Here is a 20,225-nt window from a genome sequence, read left to right as displayed (position 1 = left end):
ATCTTTCCCATTTTCAGCTAGGCATCTGAGAGGCAGACCTAAGGTTCCAAGGAACAGCGCAGTTCAGCCTTGCTACCGCATTGCTAAATCAGGGGACCTAGTCAGCGGAGACAGCAGCCCAAGGGAAGGGCCCTGGGAGCGAAGCGGGGATCTCGCTCTCGAGGCTCTCTGCCAGCCACTCCAGCGATGCTGAGTTCAGGCAGCAAGTCCCGGCGTTGCCTCTGAAAGCGACTGGCCTTGAACATTGTTCACCATTGTCAAGACAAACACGAAGCAAAGAGATAGGCTCAAGTGAGGAGTATCTGAAGGGAGTGGATCCTTCACTACATGGTTGCAAAGAGGTCATTAGAGAAAATACTACCAAAAGGGTCTGTTCAGCACTCAAAGTTTTTTCCAAAGTTGAGAGGTTGAACGCAATTACCTTTGCAGTCTGTTAAGTTGTATTAACAACTCTTAAAAACAAGCTTCAACTGGAAAATTTCATTATATATTCTTTCCTTCTCCTTCAAAAATAAGTGCAGTATGTGCTATTTTGCCACAGAAACGCTTCCTTTTTCATTGGAGTTGACTTTGGAGTCTCTTTCACTTCAGAACAGAGGCCAAAGCCACAACAGGAAAGTTTGATATGCCTCCTATGTCTTATTTTCACGTGCTTTAGCATTTACTATCTTCCAGCTAGAGAATTTTCATCAAAGATACTCAAATTACTTTTAAATCACTAAAAATAAAACTGAAGTGTCTTCGTAAAGAGACATTAAGGGCAAAATTTGAAATAAAACTTTTCTATGCCAATTCAACTAGAGAATTGCAAAACGTGCTTCAAACAAACCGACTATGGTTGTACAGAAAGAAGTTGTGGTGTCATCAGCTGGGAACTAATAGCTGTGTAATTTCCATAGTCAGCTAAGCTTGCAAGAAATGAGCTGACTAGCTAGAGAATAGAGGAGCATGGACAGAGCAGATGAAGTGAAACCCATGGGCAGTAACAATGAAAGTCCGTGACCTCCCTGAAATGTGTTTGTTCAGTCCCATTTTAATAGTCCCAACTCCTTCCTTCCTTCCTCAGACAACCCATTTTCCTCCAGCGGATTGCTAGGGTTGAAGTCAGAAACTGGCAATGGCAGATGGAGTCTGTGCTTCCTCATCTACTGGCTCTCAAAATTTTTAGATAAAAATTAGTTCCTTTCCACTCACCTAGAAAGGAGTGATAACGGATTAATGGTGAGTCTGTAAAAAATGGCAAACTCTTCCTAAAAAAAGTTTGGTTCACACATATTTCCATCTTTTTTTTGGGAAGGGGAAGACTAAATGTTTAGCAAAAACTTTCCAATTTGGCTAGTAAATTTATCTAGTTGCACAGTCAAACAATGTAAAGTTTGTTTCACATGCTTATTACTATGCTTTATTACGTTGAAGACATCTTTAAAAAGTTCAGGGTGCATTTGTAAAGCTCAACAAATACATAGTTCTACTCCATTTCCTTTTAAAGACAACAGTTGATTTTCATCTCATGTTGCTACTTCGTCTATAGTAAACGCAGAAAAAAGAAAATGTTTGCTCTGAATGACCATTTTCTAGATGCAGAGGAAGAAAGTCCCTCAGCTGGAGTTCACACCTTGCAGGCACTGCTGAATGTCCAGTAGCTCACCCCTCCCAGGTGGCTGGGTCAGATGGCTACACAAGGAAGTTCCTCCTATAGCCAGGAGTGGATCTGTTCTTGACATGCCTTTCCACTTCTTTGTTTACACTTTGAAATGATAACTGCTCTTTGGAGATTGCTGACAGAGGGGAGAAGGAGTGGACAGAAAGAATACAAAAGCAGCGATACAGTGCAAAGCACTGAACTTAAGCCAGTGGTGGAGCAGAGCAATTGGCATGTGTTGAGTATGTACCTATCTTTTGTGGTTGTAGAGACACAAAGCCTTCCTCCTTCCTTATACAAGGATGAACAAAGGAAAGCACATCCTTGAAATAAGGATGCTTGATATGGAAGAGTAAGCTCAAGTGATAAACTTGGATGAAGAGCTTAAAGTCTTCTGGCACTTTTTAATAAACTTTCTACAGTTGCTAAGAATACCAAGCTAAATAAATGAAAAGGCATAAAACCCAAAATGCCCCCCAAAAAACCAAAACATGGGACCAGTTGCTTCAAGTTTGTAATTCCAAAACTCTTTTTTCCTCTCCAGTCCACCTCCCAGTTGTAAGACAGATAAATTAAAATGTTAATTGAAACACACAACTTCCATTCAAAGAAAGTTTACTGATGTAACTGGGAAAATTTGAAGTCTGTCAGATGGAGGGAGTTTGGGGGGAAGTCAGTGGCTCCTTTAGCCTAATAAGACAAGTACTGTGGAAGAATAAAGTTTCCCTCTAGAAACACATAAGGATGAAATTACTTGGAAAAGAAAAAGCTACTTAAACCATAGGACACAAACTAAACGATTATAAATTGTCCATGAATTAATTTAGGATTAATTAGGAGACAAATTCTAACTATCACAGCAACAAGATTCTGGAACAACCTTACAACAGGATTTTTTTTTGCCTGCCTAGCTTCTAGCTAATTTTACAGTGGAGTGTCAATCATTTATGAAATGGAGGACATGTGCTGACTGCTTGCAAGAGTAGCAGACTTCACCCAGTGACTTAGGAAGTGTCTCAGAATGCCGTTTGTCTAACAGGAAGAAAAATGAAGAAAAAAAATGAGAAGCAAGTTCTGGCTATCTAGAAATGATGCACATCACTTCTATAGATAGAATTGCTCGTTTAAATACATGCAGGAAAACACTTCCCCCAAATGAGTTCTTTGCGACCATCCTGAATTTTTTAAGCTGCCAACTTTTACCTATCTTGCTTGACCAACAACTTGAAAAATCTTCCTGTCTTCCTTCTCTGCCTTGGCTTTGGCCTAAAGTCACTGAATACCAATGGGACAAAACTGTTTTCAGGGACTGGAAAGCAGTCACAAAATATAAACAGGCAGTAGACAGCCTACCATTCTTCTCAAGTTACATATTAATTTTTTCCAGCTGTAGTCCTATTGAAGCCAGCTGGTCTACTTACAAAGCAAACTCCTCAGTGACTAAAGCTGGCATAAGCTGACCAAGTACAATACACAGGAACCATAACTGCCATCAATGTAAACATGTATGTTGGTGCAATATTTATAAAATTTTCAAGCCAGGTACTATACTGAAATAGTTTAATCAATTTTGTTTACTGGTTGATGGCAGCTAATACAGGGCCTGTTAGCTATTATTTTGCCATGACTGCACTTCATCCATGCCTCAAGCTACATTCATCCCATTGATTTGGGGTGGGATTATCTACAAAGAACTACTTTTACCTAGATGCTATACTGTCAAACAAAGAAAGAAATGGAAGAAAAGCTTCTTTTAATCCCTGCACAGATGTGTCTCCAGCCACACAGCAACAGAGGATGTGCTTTGCCTAAGGCAACTCTTTCATTGTCATTTGCAAAACTAGTGGGTAAAAAGACAGGTATGTATGTTACAGCTGCCCCGTACATTAAACCATTAAGTATGGTCTTTAATTAAGGCTTTTTTGGTTTGGTTTTTTATGTAATTAAGCCATTTAGCTACTCAACCAAATGAGTGTTAACCTTTTGTGACAGTTTACAACTAGCTTTCATTAACAAGAAAGCCAATCATCAAGGAACAGTACAAACAGGGAACATGTTTAATGTTCTCCAATAACATTATGTTAGCAAATATGTAAATGCAACATAAATCCTACTTTTCTAATCAATAAGAACCCACACATAACCAGTAGGCGTTAAGACAGAATGACCATTCCCTTTGCAGAACTCACTAAGCATAGTCATCCATAACTCCATTAGTAAAAAAAAAAAATGAAACCAAAACAATTGCCCACAAAACAACCCCTAAACTTTCAGGTAGTGCCGTCAAAACTCTGTCATGCTCTCCCACTTCTAGGGAAGAATGCAAGCAAATTGGTTGGCAAATATAGTCCCGTTCTCTGTTACTAGGGCAGTTTGGTTGGGATTACTACCATTTCAGCACTGCATCAACTCTCACAACCCCTGCTTCCTTGACTTCCCTGTGGAGAGCTGCCATAAGGACAAGGAGTAGCATTGCTCCTGTCCTCCTCCCTCCTCTGGCCACTGGGCAGTGGTGTGCTGTGCCAGCAGTCCTCAAACACGACATCGGTTCCCCCTCACATGCCCCCAGCAGGCAATGTAGGTTGAGAGCTGGAAAGAACCTCCTACAAGAGGGGCCTTTTACGAAACTGAATGGCAAAGTCTCCCAGGGTCTGACAATTATCTTCCTGATTTTATAAAATGGACAAAGTTTATGTAAGGACTATGAACCGCCACAATTTCAAACATTGAGGCATGTAATTGAATAGCTAGGTCACTGAACGTGTTTCAGCTCCAATATTACTAACAAAAATATCTACTTCATACGGGCCCTCCAAAGCGCCCCAGAGCAGAGTTCTGCACTTGCAGGACACCACCGGTCACCGAAGTGACCTTTGGGTGCTACCTCAAGCGACGGTCTCACAATACAGCAAGATTTTATCAAGACAACTTTGGGTACAGTAAGCCACACATTTCAGCCACTGTCTTTGACGGAGGAAGAACTAGCTGGCAAAGCAGAGATTAATTCCTTACAGGTTTGTAACAAGTTTGCATTCGCAGCTGAGAAAAAAATAATCAAGTACTTAAGCAGACAGCAGACAACACATCCTCTTTGCTTTTTAACTTGACATCCTGCATTATAAAAACTTGTGGGCTATCAAGGAAGAGGAACCATAACCTCGACTCGTTTCCTACCACGTGAAGTGGTGCAGCAACTTTGTGTGGGGCAGGTTCAAACGCAGTTCAACATGGGTTAGTAGGTTAGCCTGGTTTTAGTGCTTTTCGTCTCTGACAGCTCAGCAAAGGAGATTTTTATGCCAGCACCCTTAAAAGGCAGAAGCAGAGGGAACACAATTTCAGATGTTATATGGGCTAACAACAACAGACAAGGAGGAACTTTGCTCATACTGATTTTTACCCTAGGATGCAGGGTTAAACTTTGCATATAAGCCACTTCCGCAAACCCAGACTTTTCAGAATTAATATTTCAGCTACTATTGAATACTTTACCTAACAGAAATCTAAAAAATCCACATTTATTGACATAATACCCTAAGTTTGCCAAAGTAAGGTTTATGGAAATTCATATTTTGAACTTACTCAAAGAAATTAAATTATTTGAATAACAAACTTGTACACATAGCTCTATATCACTAAAGGCAAATTGAGGTATTTTGGGAGAGAAGCAAGGGGACAGGTGTTTGGTAGAAATTTATCCTGTATAGGGCATTGTATACTCAAAAAATAAAACACTTAAAGTAATTAGTACCATTTTAAAGGAATATTCAATATTTATGTGAGATTGCAAGCATCCTTAAAATCAGCTGAGAAACTCAAGGTAATGCAGATTACTAATATGGATGACAAAATACTTCAAGCACAGCTAGGCCTAAATACAAGTGAAATAATGTATGCAAAACTGTCTTTTGACTGATAAGCAATTTTACTTTAGGCATTGATTAGAAGCAATTTGAAACAATACAAAAAAACCCCGTGAGCTTTAGGTAACAATCATAAGGCAACAAAGACTGAAAAGCCAAAACAAACTAAAAATAGTTCGTAATCTACTGAACATTGCCTAGTTGGGAAGAACAAACTACTGTTTTTCTACAGCTCTGTCCTTGGTACTTCATAGTATTAAAATACACGGATTTCTCCGTTTATTTAAAAAAAAGGCATGGAAAGTGATCTCGGTTTATGCTGATTTAGTACCCTATGAAATCTAGCTGAAATCAGCAGTGTTACATAGCTTTGAGGAGTTGGCTTTGAGATTTATTTGTAAAAATTACCTGCAGTGCAGTCTCAAGATGTCAGAGAAGTTATTTATAGGAGGCCACTTTGTATGTATTTTTGAAGTACAAAACTACCTTATGAAAGTCATATTGTAATACATCCTCCAACTACAGTATAAAACAACTGAAATCTTTTCTGCACTGAAAGTGCTATGAAAATCTCAAATGTTTTCAGAGTTGCCAGGAATTTACCCTGAGGTTTTCCTGAAAGTTTCAGAAAATAATCTTCCAAACAGGAATTCAAGTCCTTAGCCTGAGCTCAGGTTTCCTAAATTCCAGACCACAGATCTTATCTTCAAGACAGGCTCAGTCACAAGCTATCCTGAGGTATAAGATATTCATAAGTTTCACTTATTTGGACCTGAGAAAATGTCAACAGAACAAACCCATTTCAACCCATATCTAAAATAGTGATGAACCACTAACCTAATATTAATGTTAGCAAGAGTTTTTTTTTTAATAAATAAAAATAATAATAATTAAAAAAATTCTGCTGATCCCTAGAAGTTTGGGAATTTATTTAAGGTTACATAATTGACACGCTTGAACTCTATGGGAAATTACATGTTCAGAATCCGTCAAGACTTCAAATGGAGATTGTGTAATTATGTAATCTAAATTAATGCAGTTTAAATTGTCCTCAATGGCAAAAGCAGCTGTAACTAAGAGCCATAAGGTATAACAGTCAGAAAATAAAACTATACCACTGAAATCAGCCATTCACCTAATGTGTTAATTTCTCTATATTTTAATGCATTAATAGCCAACTGCTAAGCCAATCTCACATTTTAGTTTCTTGAAAAAGAAGGAAAGAAAGATCATCAAATGCTACTGTTTATGTAGTTTCTCTCTTTTATTGTTATCCATTAAAAATTGTGAGTTAATCCTTAATAATTTGTTCTTCGATGAGATAGCACTTTGATTTGTTACCGCTCTGTGTGAACACTGGGCTGCATGTGCCAATTAATTTCTATCAAGTACTGTGGCATAACTGCTAAGAAAAAATAAAGAGCATGTGAGATCACAATATACTTAGGATATATCATGCCCAAAATGCAGTAATTAGAAATGACTGTAAGGGTGCTTTTTTTCCTAAAGTTGCACTAAATGACTGTTTCAGTTTCAAAGGCACATACTGAAAGCCAGAAAGAACAAATCTAACTGGCATCTTGTAAGCACACACAAGATGCATTTTTCCATTACAGTATTTTTTGTAAAAGGCTCCCATAGAACTGCATGCCAAGGATGGGCTGAACTTGCAAGGGAGCTCTTCAGAGTTTATGCTTAAAATAATTGATTTGTTTGTGGTCTTGTAATATCAAAGCCCACTCCATTCATCACCTAGTTTTCATGCTGGTTATGGAAGTATGCAACACAGGGAAAGAATAAGACTGCAAAAATAAAAAGAAGAGTTAAAATAATGATGCAAGATTTTTCAATTTCTATTGAATAACTAATGGTTTTGTGAAGCTTTTTAAAAAAAAAAAGATTCTATTGCATTCAAGATAGTAGTAGAAAGGTTAAGAATTAGAGGTCCTTTTTTGCATATGCATACATATACACATACTGTATAGCAAACACTTCCCTCAGAACACACTTCCTTTACTTTCCCAGGCATATGCAAGGTAACTTCATGCCCTATATATTCCAACCAGCATTTCAGTTAAATTCCTTTTACACAAATTCAGTAGAATTCCAAGAAATTTTCTATTCAACAGAAATGAAGGTTTGTGGCATTTATTTTGTATGGGAGATTATCAGCTTGTTCTAAGAACAGCAAAACTACTGAAATCTGATTTCTTTTATATCCCTGTCCTTATCGCCCAACCCCCTTTCCTCTTCTTACCCTGGTATTAACTTCAGTTTCCTTCTATGACACAGTGAGTGAGTAAGAGACAAAAGTACTGTATAGGCATAGAAAAAATTTTAATAGCTATAATTTTCATCCCCAAAATGAATGGTGTATGACAAATTTAGGAGTATCAATCTTGTCGCTTTTTTTCCTACAATCATCTGCACAGTTCAGAAGTCATTTTTTAAATATGAGCAGAAGGATTTTCTTAAAAATATGCTTTTCACACTCTACATTGCCTAACAGAGACAAAAAAATTAGGTGCATGTGTTCGTGTGTAATTGTATGATTATTAAAAATACACATATTTTGTGATATGAATTTGATTTTGGAACAGAAATTCTACCATTAAATTATTCTGAGTTTCCAGTACGTTTACCTGTAAGGCAAATTAATGAAATGGGCACCTTATTCCTTGTTAAACAAGGAAAAAAGAAGAAAAACTCTTATTACGGTAAACTTAATTTTCAGATATTATAAATGACCGTTTTAAACTAGACTTCCAGGCAGAACAATAATTGTTTATTTATTTGAGAGGCTTACTATTTGCATTTAGTTTTTGCACAGGTCGTTTCTCTCTCATACTTTTCTACCGCACACAGGCCTTAATTTTCACACTACTACCTAATGAGCGGCAGTCGCCTGAATTTTGCTTCCCACACACATCACCCAACAACAGCATATGGCTCCTGAGGGCGACGAGCCTGTCCTGCGGCAGAGCCCTGCTCTGGGGCCGCGGGCTGGCTGGGTAATGGCAGGCGGGGAAGGAAGGGCGAGCGCCGGCACGGCACGGCACGGCGAGCAGGGCTGTGCGGGGTGGACACCCGGCCAGGACACCCGGAGAATCAGCCCCATCCCTGCTGGGGCAGGCAGCGTGATCACGCTTCAGCTTAGCATGATGCTAGCTTCCACGTTCATGATTTGGTACGTTAATGAGTTGGGAAATCTTTTTCCCCACTGTGTAATTATATTTTGATGCGTATGGTATTTATTCTCTTACCCACCTACAACAGGATTCTAGCAATTAAACTTTCTTGAACCTACGCTGCTCTGAAGTCAGTCACAGGAGAAAAGTAATTTGCTATTTTAACATTTCAGACCTCTGGAGCTAACTGAGGGGTATTGGCTCATGCTAGGAAGTGCTTACACCCACTCCCCCCACCAAGTGTTATTCAGACTTAAAAAAGAAGCCTAAATAACACCTCTATATTTTAGCAGAGTCAGAAACAGATGGAGTGCTACTGCTGCCAGCTCATCTATCTGTACTTTGTTCAGTGTGGGGGTTTTTTGCTTCTTTTAAAGCAAACAGATTTGTAAGCTTGCCTTCTCCATCCCCAAAACATGAATATACGATACTGCTGACCAAGAAAAGGTCCTGTCCACCCCGCAGTTTAAGAAGCACAATTAATGAAATGACTATTACAAAGCAACAGCTATCATCATCTCCATTTCCAGCAAGTAAATCAATAGCTCCATTCACAACAGGTTTCACAGACAATCGAACTCCAGGAAAGCCGCGCATACTTACAAATTATAAAGCATATCAGCCATGTTGCTGCGGTAGTACAAGGCATTTCTATAGGCGCTTTCAGCTTCAGAAATCTTGCTCTGGCTCTTGAGAACATTTCCAAGGTTACCCCATGCTGTCAAGAGGAGAAAACAGTATTCAGAAAGAGCTACAATCCAATTACACATGACAGAGTATCTGAGTATCAGGAAGTTCCTCAGGGAGGCAAACCCCACAAAGAAACTGTTTTTATGGAAGGGAAGGGGAGGTTGGTTGGTTTTTTTCCTCCCGTTCTCTGGATCTCTACATCTGACTGAGAGACTCACATTTCGTAGTGGTGATTTGCATACATCCTGCATACATATAGCTTTTGGGTGGGAAAAGGATCTTTAAAAACAAAATACGTCTCTATGCTTTAGAAACTACTATAGCAAAGGGAAAGGACCGTTTTATTTTATATCGCCTCTAAATAAAAATCCCCAGAGTGAAATGTGGAACTGGGGAATCTTCATAGTTTTAGCTTTTTTTTAAGCATATCTACTCCAAACTGTAAGAAATTTTCCCAGAGTAGACACAGCTCTCACTGAAGTATGAAAAGTGACAAATGACACAGGAATTGAAAGAATGGTTAGGTAAGTAACCAGGATTAAAAGTATGCCATATGGATATAAACATACTGCACAGATCACTAAAATGCATTTTTTTCTACTTGGAAAACATGTGGTTCCTTTCCATACAATTTATTATGCTATACAACGTGCTCTTATATCCCATCTATAAAGGACTTGAGGTAAAAAATATTTAAGGCTCCACATATGTTCCCTTTGCAGTTTTGTTGAGTGGCACAAAAACTGTACTTATAAAAGAAACTGGAACTAACATTTTATAGAAAACACAGGCCATGTTATTCACAATTTAGGAAGCTAATTTAACTGGCATTGTAATTATAGTCTATGTGTATACATGAAAAAACCACATTATGCTTATAAATACATCAAAGTTGTTTCATAAAACAGTTCTACTTTCACAAGGGTTTGTTTTTTTTTTTTTTTTATGAGCAAGAATAATGGAAAGATGATGCATGTCCTTTCCACCAAATACACAATATATGGCAAACTATTCTTCCCTCCAGAGGCACTAATCATAAACATTAGCTCAAGTAGCAGTTAAACTCTGCTTCTTCAGTTACTCAAGCCCTTTTTTTTACAGGACTTTGTATCAATCCTGAGTAATGCAAACTTTCAATGTAGTTTTAACGTAACACTGCTAAATAGGTTGATAATTATTTCAGCTACATGTTTTTTTCTTTAGAAAGTGCATTGTTTTCAAGCTGCTGTGGTTTGCTGCAGAAGCATCCTGCCAGAGGGATGGAAACAGCAGCAAACACAGCATTTTCCTCTCAGCAGAGTAAACTAATCATTGCTGGGAAAAAAATGATGAAATCCTTTTAGAATTCACAAAAATAATGTCATCCAACTGTGCACAACATATTTTGTAAAGACAAAGAAAAAAAAAATACAGCATTTCCATGAGAAAAGAAGCTATCACTTCTGAGTCACTTCATTTTAGCCTAGTATTTTATAAGATGAGAAATAATACAAAAGTTATTTATCACTAAATTGACAAAAGTCACAAAAATGTTCCATCATTCTCTCATTTAATGAAATAAAGCTGCTAAAGATATTCTCAGATTCACCCAATTTTTACACTCTTTGCTAGCATATAAGCAGAATTCTGAATTTATTTCCCCATTACTGCTACTATTCTTTTTAACACATAGAAAACATTTCAGAAGCAGCAATTAAGGTGACTAGCCAGCTTGTAAGCATTAACACTTGTAAGAAAAACACAGACTTTTTTTTTTTTAAACTCATTTGTGAAAACACACTCTGATGTTGCTTCTGCACTACATGACTGTCCAATTTCCCACAGTTCTATGTTCCATATAATCTTTAGCTACTTTTGTTTTCACTCTGATCTTCCACAACAGAGCATTACATAAAATGACCATTTGGACTACTGATAACAATTTCCTGCTACATAGTTACTTGCTCCCAACCACTTTGAAGCTCAGCAAATAGAAGGATATATAGAAGAATGATTCGGTTCATCTTTTCATCTGTTAGACTGGAAAAAACCCTATTAACACTGTTAAATGTAATAGTTTCTCCTCTAGACTTCATTTCATGCTGTACGCTCTATTATTTATCTGAGTCAACATAATTTTTAAGGCAATACTTTATTTTACATTCTGCAAAATAATCTGTGTTGTTTTAAATAGCAATCGATATTTAATCTGCATTATTTCATTCGAAATGTATTCCATTTAGACTTTTGTCTAAACTTGTAAAACTGTGAATGATTAATTTAACTTAATGTGATATACTAGAGGAAGGAAGTAGCAGAAAATAGCAAACGTAAAACACAATAATCTCACAATTTATCATTAAAAGAAACATGAAAACCAAGGTTTTTTTACTTCCCCAAACTATAAAAGCTTGGTATAAATCTTCACATCTATTTAAATACAGAATTAGTTAGACAAATGACTTAGTTCTGGCTAGAGATGAAGCTACACGGAACACTTTGTAGAATAAATGCATATTTGTAGCAATCATACTCATAGCCCCAGAAGTTACAAACAGCTGTTACCTGCAGCAACCACATCCTCTTGGTTGTTGGTGTATGAGGGAGAGAAAAAGAGGATGGTCTGCATGGAAAGAGGCTACATCAACTACCCAAGGAACTGCACTCCTTCTTTGTCTTAAGTAGTGCAACTAACCTTAGGAAAAACAAAGAATTTCAACTATTAACTACATCTCTGGCATCCAGTTTCTCAATCCATAACTGAAGACAAATTTCTCCTGCAAAACGGTAACAACATTGGTTCAACTGTGTGCACATTCAGAAATAGAAGCAAAATTATACCTGGTCATGAAGCCACATCCCTATTAAAAACATACTCTCCAACTCCAACTAAATTTCAGCACTCAACTATTTTCGATCTGTACATGGTGAGAAATTAAAAATTAATATTCTCAAAAGAAAAAGAAACTAGGTCAGTAATTCTGGAATTTAGAATATATTTTTTTTCCACTTACTTTTTATATATATTTTTCATATAAAATCTGTAATATCCGAAATTGCAAAAGGGCACATTTAACATTCAGAAAATCTAAAGTGTATATATACCACAATTTAATCTTGAATTACAAAATCAATTTTTCACCTATTGGAGACCCTATTCAGCACAAGAGAAAAAGCAAGCTGTGAATGAAACAGCTTTGTAATATTTACTTTTTGCCTGCTGCTTAATTCCCTGTGCACCAACAATGAGACCAAAATAGTCCCAGGTCTTTTAGAAATAATATTCCATCATGGCATGGGAACAAAGGTAACATTCACATATCTCACACACCTACAAAACAGTCAATCCATTCAAACTTTACTTCATTGCCTACTTTTTCATAGATCATACTCAATTTAAATAGGCATATTAAAAATTAAACCCATTTCATCATCTTGTATCCTAAGCCAATTATAAACTGAAAAAATATCCTAATGCTTGAGAATTCCTACACAGGTTACATTTCTTTGCAGGAAAACAGAACATTTTAAAGGGGTTTTGTTGCTGTTGCTGTTTTTAAATAAATAGCAGGAAAAACTATGTAGCACTAAGTAGGAAAATAAACAATTGTTCAAGTGTTATCATTTTGGTCATATCAAACTAGATTGCTATTAAACTTTAAAGATTACATTTATGCCACCTTGCAGTGAGAGTAGGTCAAGTTCTCAGGCACTTAACTGCTTTCAAAATGAAAATGAATATGACAAATTTCAGCTTCAAATTTAACATGATTAATTTCTCAACTATTTCATAGAAACTGAGGATTAAGATTTAACAAGCCTGAAAAATACCAGGTTGGCATATTAAACCTTCTCTACGCACCTTCCTTCTGCAAGAGAGCAAGACAAACAACAGGGAAGCAGGAACAACATTGTCCAATCTAATCTGCCTGGATTTAAGAAGCACATCCTACTAAAGAGAACAGCTGAACTTTCAGCTTGCAATTGAATTATGAAAACAAATGAGACAAGGAAATGAATGTGTGCAAGTATCTTCATTTAAATATATCTTTCCCCTTCTATTGAATCCTTGGATCATGCTATGCTATTGAGTAAAATGGAAATAAAGCAACAAAGTAAAGTTTCAGAGAAAAGCACGCAGGTGGTGTAAAAGCATGTATGTTGATTACTTGATCCAATAATTTGGTTTTTTAAAAAAAAACAACGAACCAACCAACCAAAAAAACCCCCAAACCCACAAATCATTAACAAAGATAACCCAAAGTATTAAAGAAGGATTCTCCTTCTTACCCATCACCCCTCTATAATCCACGAAAAATGAGATAATAATAAAATCTGTTTGGAAACTCACAACCTATTAACACATCTGTTGTCAAAACACTTCTGCTGAAACACGAAGAGGAAAAAAATCAAACTAAAATCCCCTATTAAATCACTGAAATAGAAGCTGGCAAACTTTTTAAAAAAAATATAGCAAAGAAAAGGAAATTGATGTCTTTCCCAGTACTTTATGCCAGGGGGCAAACACTGCCTTTTGTAAACCTTACTAGGAGCAAACATACTTGAAAACTGATGAAATAAAATGTGGGACTCAAAGTTAAAAAAATTGATACATGACACTCACAATTCACATCAACAAATTACTGAAGTTTTGCAATACTGTTCTCACCTTAAACTCTCAGACTTATTCACAAGATAAAAGTTAAAACACAGATTGACGAATGCATCAAAAAATGTGAGCTAGATTATTACTTGAGTGAAACAAACTACTTGAACAAAGACTGAAGTATTTAGGGAACAGCCAAGTCATTTGTAATCAGCTTGTCAGCAGTTCCAAACTAGCAACTTTAGTTCACAGAAAAATGCACACCAAGCCAAGAAAACTTCTACAGAGCTTTACAGATATTTGTGCATTATTTACTATTCTTTAGCTTGTGAAATTAGTAACAGCAGTTCCAGGTTGCATCCCCTCTCTTTACAATCCTTCTGCATTTCTCCTAACTCATCTATGAAAAAGAAGTGAATGCATAACAATGATCACCTCTATTTTCACAAACAGAGTTAAGGGATGAAAAGATGCTGGTCTGGGACAAAAAACCAAACCCAAACTTTTAATTTTTTTTTTTTTTTAATTGCAATGACATCTGGTTTTTAGGAGTTCTGCAAGAGGTCTGTTGTTCTCTATTAGCACAATAGCATTTATGCTCCTATGTAACAGCCATGAAAAAGACGCTCCTGGGCAGCATTTATGACAAAGGACACTAACGTAAGAATCTCGATACAGTGGGAGTTCCGAAACTGAATCCTTGATTGTAAAAACACACGAGCACAGCAGAAATGCTGCATCTGATATTTGAACAAGCAACCGATTTCAGAGCCGTAATAATTTCTTTAGCAATGTAAATATTTCCTTGATCCCATTACAGAGGGGTGCAGGGTAAGTAATTTTTTTTTTAAAAAAAGAAAAAAATCTGTCCTATTTCAAAGTAAAAAAAAAAGTTTATAAATTCCTTTCATGTTCAACTTCACTAGAGAAACAGCATTTGCCTTTTTTGTTAATTTTAGGTAGTACTGATCTCTGTCTCCCCTTTTGGAAAGAAAGCCTAACTCCCACATACAGCAAAGGACAAGAGAGGGGAACAAGTATGACCGAGAACTTAACAACCAACCCACTTAACTTATGTAAAACCCCTTAAAAAGCAAAGATGTGCAAATTTGAAAAATATTCCACAATCCAAACTACATGAAAAGGTGATAAGAGAAAGTATTTTTGAGTCTAACTCCTTAAGGCATTAAATAAGATAGGCTTTTACCTGACAGGTTTTGAAGAATAGTTTTTATTTCCTCCCCCTCCAAATAAAAGGGGAGGATATCATTGTACCCCTACCAGAAATGGAGTGGAAAGAGAACTGTGGTGATTATCAACACAGTTATCAATACTTTAGAGGCGCTTTTACTTTTACTTCGTAAAAGTAATGTTGATTGGTATCAAAACATGCCACATGAGGTTGATGAACTGTGCAGCTCCTCCGTATTCCCCTACTATTTTACACCTAAACCATCAGTAATCTGAACTTCATGAAAAAGTTATTTCCACTCCTCTGTTTAATTTGCAGACATTAGATTTCCAAGCTCAAAGATGATTAAGCATGTGGGCCCAACAGATGCTGTAAAGCTCCAAAGAAGCATCCTTCTCAAAACCTGTTGAAATTCCTAGCCATTATCATTGGTGAGACATTTATCTGGATGATAACCAGAGTGTGAGAATTCTAATTTTACTCTTCTTAAACACTTTCTTCTGTTTCCAGTACTGTCCAAAAGGACTCTCCATTTGCTTCTCTTCCCTTCCAAGGCTCACAAGTCAATTAAAAGTAAGATATGTACATTTTATATAAATCAATTCTTCGGTACAGCACACTAATAATCTCGTCTTGCTCACAGCGTCAATACTTGAAATTTGCATTACTGTTTGTGTAATGTTTTATGTTTTCTTTCATTACAAACTTGTTGAGTAAGAAAATCAGAGGGAAACAGGTTAGAACAGTACGACAAAATTTAAAACAATACAAGGAAGAAACAGTACTAATTACACATCCCACTTTGAAACGTTGTGAAGTCTTCCAAGAATTTACATCATAGTATGACTTATTTTGATTTTTTTTTCCCTGAAATTAGTGACTTAAGTAGTTACCAGTGTAATGGAATCAAATCTGAAAGAACTAAAACAACTTTATGGAAAACTAGGAGTTTTTACTATTTTCCAGGTGATGCTTCTGATAAAATGACAAAAATAGCATGGGGAAGATGCCTTTGGCCTTGACCACACTGCGTGTATTAAAGGGTGTCAGTTTATATTGGGCTGTCACCATAAAAGGTTTGATGAACACTAAAATAACTTCTAATAGTTTGTAGCATAAAATAAAACCAAAAAGAAATAACCTCTTCTCTTTTGCTATTAACTTTTATGTGGACTTAATTCCTGGAGCATGACAATCCAGGTTTCCAGTTTAGGACACTTTTTTTTTTTTTTTTTCTTTTTACCATCTGTTCTTAACACTTTTTCATTTTGCACTACAAATTACTACTTTACAGCTATCCGTATGAAAGTCATGAATTACAAGCATTCACATGGGCACCTCACCCTGTGGCAATATCACCACAATGTAGGCAGTCAAGTACAGCAGCATGCTGTGAATCTCTCAGCTCTATGGTAAAGGAGACAAAACAGAATATTGAATGTTCTTGGAACTTTCACTAAGCATGTTTTTCTATTCATTCTTAGCACCTACACTAAATATTTCTAGATCAGATATTTTATGAACCAAATTATTTGGTTTACCACCTATCTGAAGTTCCACATTAACAGCTGAAAGCCACATATTGCCCTGCATAGAGCACTGGACCACTGCCAAGGTTACAGACTATTAAAAAATTACAGAATGTTGTGAAACAATGCTGATAGCAGAGGATGCCTCAGTAAAAATAAACTTAATGTAGTATGTGGCTCGCATGGAAAAAAAAATTCTTTTTCTTATGTTCTTCAAGTTTATACCTTTAAAACAGATACATTGTTGTCATCAGATGCAGCTCCTTCCTGCTGAATTTACAGGTGCTAAACTGGGAATTAAAAGAGGTATATTCTGTTCCCAGCTCTGTCACTGGTCTGTTGTTCAGAAGGCTTCACCTCCCAATGCCTTTCCAGTTGTATTCTTGACATTTGGTACTCATCCCTTAATTGCAAGTTTTTTCTGCCAAGGATTGTATCTCACTATGGGTTTGCATAGTGCCTACTATAACAATGCAACTAGACACTAATGGAACAGAAATGCATGGCAACCTCTGGAGGAATGAAGTAAAGGAAGAAGAGGAAGTGTTCTTCCAGTACAGAAGAGAGATGTAAGGAACATTTCCCCACATAATTACTATTCTCACAAATGAGGGCCAAGAAAACTGTTACTTACAGTTTTAAACACTGTGGAAACATTGATATTTGTGTACGCATTTTATATTTTGATCTATGTTCTTAACTTCTGTTAAAGGGTCATCCTTCTTAAAATACATTTGGGAGCAGACAAAGCTTGCATTTAGTTAAATTAAAAAAAAAAAAAAGCTGTAAAACCTGACATTCCTTTGACTCTTTTGAGGACTTCTGAGAGTGGTTTACTTCATGAGAAATAAGTTGAAATATTAAGACCAATGTTTGTAAATGGAAAATTCATCCTACTGAAGAAAAAAAAAAAGGCTGAGATTCATAAGAGAGCTCAACAAGTTATATCTAAATGTTCCAAATTACCTTTGTTAGGTAATGCATGAAGAAAGAGCACAGCACTAGTTATATCATTCACATTTGAAAGGTTATAACCATAGCTATAAAGAGCAACACCTTTTCCTCCTTGTCGAAAGGTTAAACTCAGTAGCAGCTTATGGCTTTTTCCTTTCAAGCATACTACTTGATAAAGCAGAATGCTGCTCCAGTCTTTAGCATTCATATTTCATCAGGCAATCACTTTGTTCTAGAGGGGGAAAAAGTTTCACAATTGGAAGCATGATGGGTTTCCCCAATAAAAATTCTGAAAGCTCAGTTGCACGCTCAAAAAAAGGCAATGACAAGAGCTGAACATTTAAAATAGTTTTTCTACAATGCAGACCCACTATCTCTCACATAGAGCTATTCAGAAGATCAATTAGATCACGTTTGTTAAGGGGTTTGAGAACAGGAAGTTTCATGTAAATGCTAAAGGTTACTACTTTGAAAGTAGAACAGGATTTGCATAAATTCTGCATTATGGTTTGTACAAGGTATTTATATTTTTCCTATTATTCAAAAGAAATAATGGGGTTTTTTCAAAATATGTTATAAATTCATTCATACAATTTGCAATAATTTTCCTCTAAAAACTTCACTTGTTAATACACACATTTTGATCAAGTTACCTCATTTTGCTAACTCAAGAGCAAAAGTGCCCTGTTTCTTGTTTCCTAAAGGGATAAATGGTTTCTATATATCCATAATTTATGAGTTTAATCTACTTTACACATGGATTTTTTTTATGTCAGTGGGTATGTCGTAATGTTGAGACAGACTGTATTAGAGATTTACCACCTCCTAACTTTTATATATTATTCTTCTTTTTGTTGAGTGTTATTTATATCGTTTGTTCAACACTTCGTTTGTTGATCAATTCCAGGGCTTTTGGAATGACAGCAGGTGAAAGAAAAACATAATTGAAAACTATGCAGAGCTCTGAAAGCTATCCAACACTATGTCAGCATGGGTACTGAACCAACTGACTTCTGGCAGGCAGTGCTTCAGTTTTGTTTCTTAGTTTTGAAACCCTGATGCAAATGGGTATGAATTCATGACTATGCTCAGCATCACCGCCTGATACACCCGCTCCACTTGTTATGTTACAGAAAATTAACTTTTCTTCCTCAAAGAATAGCACAGTGGCTCTGTCAGCTCAATGACCCTGAGAGATGAAACTGAGCAGCTGGTAAAGTGTTCCTAGGCTTCACCATTTACTCTGTTTAGTCTAGAGTATGGACTCCTCATTCTGTCTAGGACATACCTGCAGAGTTTGGTAATCCAATTAGCTTTAAGGAACCTCATCTCAAGTGTGTGAGGGCTCTACAATCTGGCTGAATAGTAAATACCACATTAACAGAGTCTTTAGCGAGCACCCAGAATAAAGCAAGCCATCAAAGAAAAATTATATGTATACTCACATGCTCTCACTTCCTCTAGACATCCTGATTCACTACATGTGAGTACTGTATGAAGAAATTCTCACCAGTACCTTCGTTTGAGGTGTCACAGGATCAAACAACACTTCCTTACTGGTTTTAGTTATGTATCAACAATGTAAAATATTTTCAGGGTAACAGTACAGAAACTCTTATCAGCATAGCCCTTGCACTCAGTTCTAGTCAACAGACAAGTTCAGGAACAAACGTGCTTCCCAACCACTCATATCTCAGACGCTCACGTCTCCCAGGAGCTGCCTCAGTGCAGCCAGTGTGCTACATGGACAGTCCTTCCACTTCTGCCAAAAAAGACAGACTATAGTCTAGACAAAGCTGTCATAGAATCATAGAATCATAGAATGCTTCGGGTTGAAAGGGACCTTTGGAGATCACCTAGCCCAACCCCCCTGCAGTGAGCAGGGACAGCTTTAACTCCATCAGGTTGCTCAGAGCCCCATCCAACCTCACCTTGAATGTTGCCAGGGATGGGGCCTCCACTACCTCTCTGGGAAACCTGTTCCACTGCTTCACCACCCTCATTGTAAAAAATTTCTTCCTTATGTCTAGTCTAAATCTGTTCTTCTTTAGTTTAAATCCATTATTCCTTGTCCTGTCACAACAGGCCTCACTAGAAAGATTGTCCCCATCCTTCCTGTAGGCCTCCTTTAAGTACTGGAAGGCCACAATAAGGTCTCCTCGCAGCCTCCTCTTCTCCAGGCTGAACAACCCCAACTCTCTCAGCCTGGCCTCATAGGAGAGGTCAGCCCTTGGATCATTTTGGTGGCCCTCCTCTGGACCCGCTCCAGCAGGTCCATGTCCTTCTTGTGCTGAGGGCCCCAGAGCTGGACGCAGTACTCCAGGTGAGGTCTCACCAGAGCAGAGCAGAGGGGCAGAATCACCTCCCTCGACCTGCTGGCCACGCTGCTTTTGATGCAGCCCAGGATTCGGTTGGCTTTCTGGGCTGCAAGCGCACATTGCCAGCTCATGTCCAGCTTTTCATCTACCAGTACCCCCAAGTCCTTCTCCACAGGGCTGCTCTCAATGCCTTCATCCCCAGCTTGTATTGATATCGGGGGTTGCCCCATCCCAGGTGCAGGACCTTGCACTTGGCCTTGTTGAACC

At 37.3% G+C, this 20,225-nt stretch overlaps 1 protein-coding gene across 1 annotated transcript in view; it reads right to left on the bottom strand.

Moving 5' to 3' along the window:
• The window catches only part of TMTC2 (transmembrane O-mannosyltransferase targeting cadherins 2), a 259,966-nt gene that overhangs the window by 78,779 nt on the left and 160,962 nt on the right, over positions 1–20,225 (bottom strand). The window contains exon 4 of the mRNA XM_075725112.1: positions 9,294–9,408. Within this exon, the coding sequence (XP_075581227.1) occupies positions 9,294–9,408 (115 nt within the window). The remainder of the gene's footprint in view (positions 1–9,293; positions 9,409–20,225) is intronic.

The sequence above is a fragment of the Pelecanus crispus genome, chromosome 1, assembly GCF_030463565.1.
Source record: "Pelecanus crispus isolate bPelCri1 chromosome 1, bPelCri1.pri, whole genome shotgun sequence".
Classification (NCBI taxonomy): domain Eukaryota; kingdom Metazoa; phylum Chordata; class Aves; order Pelecaniformes; family Pelecanidae; genus Pelecanus; species Pelecanus crispus.
The sequence above is the reverse complement of the archived record's forward strand: the minus strand, read 5'-3'. Positions and strand labels throughout refer to the sequence as shown.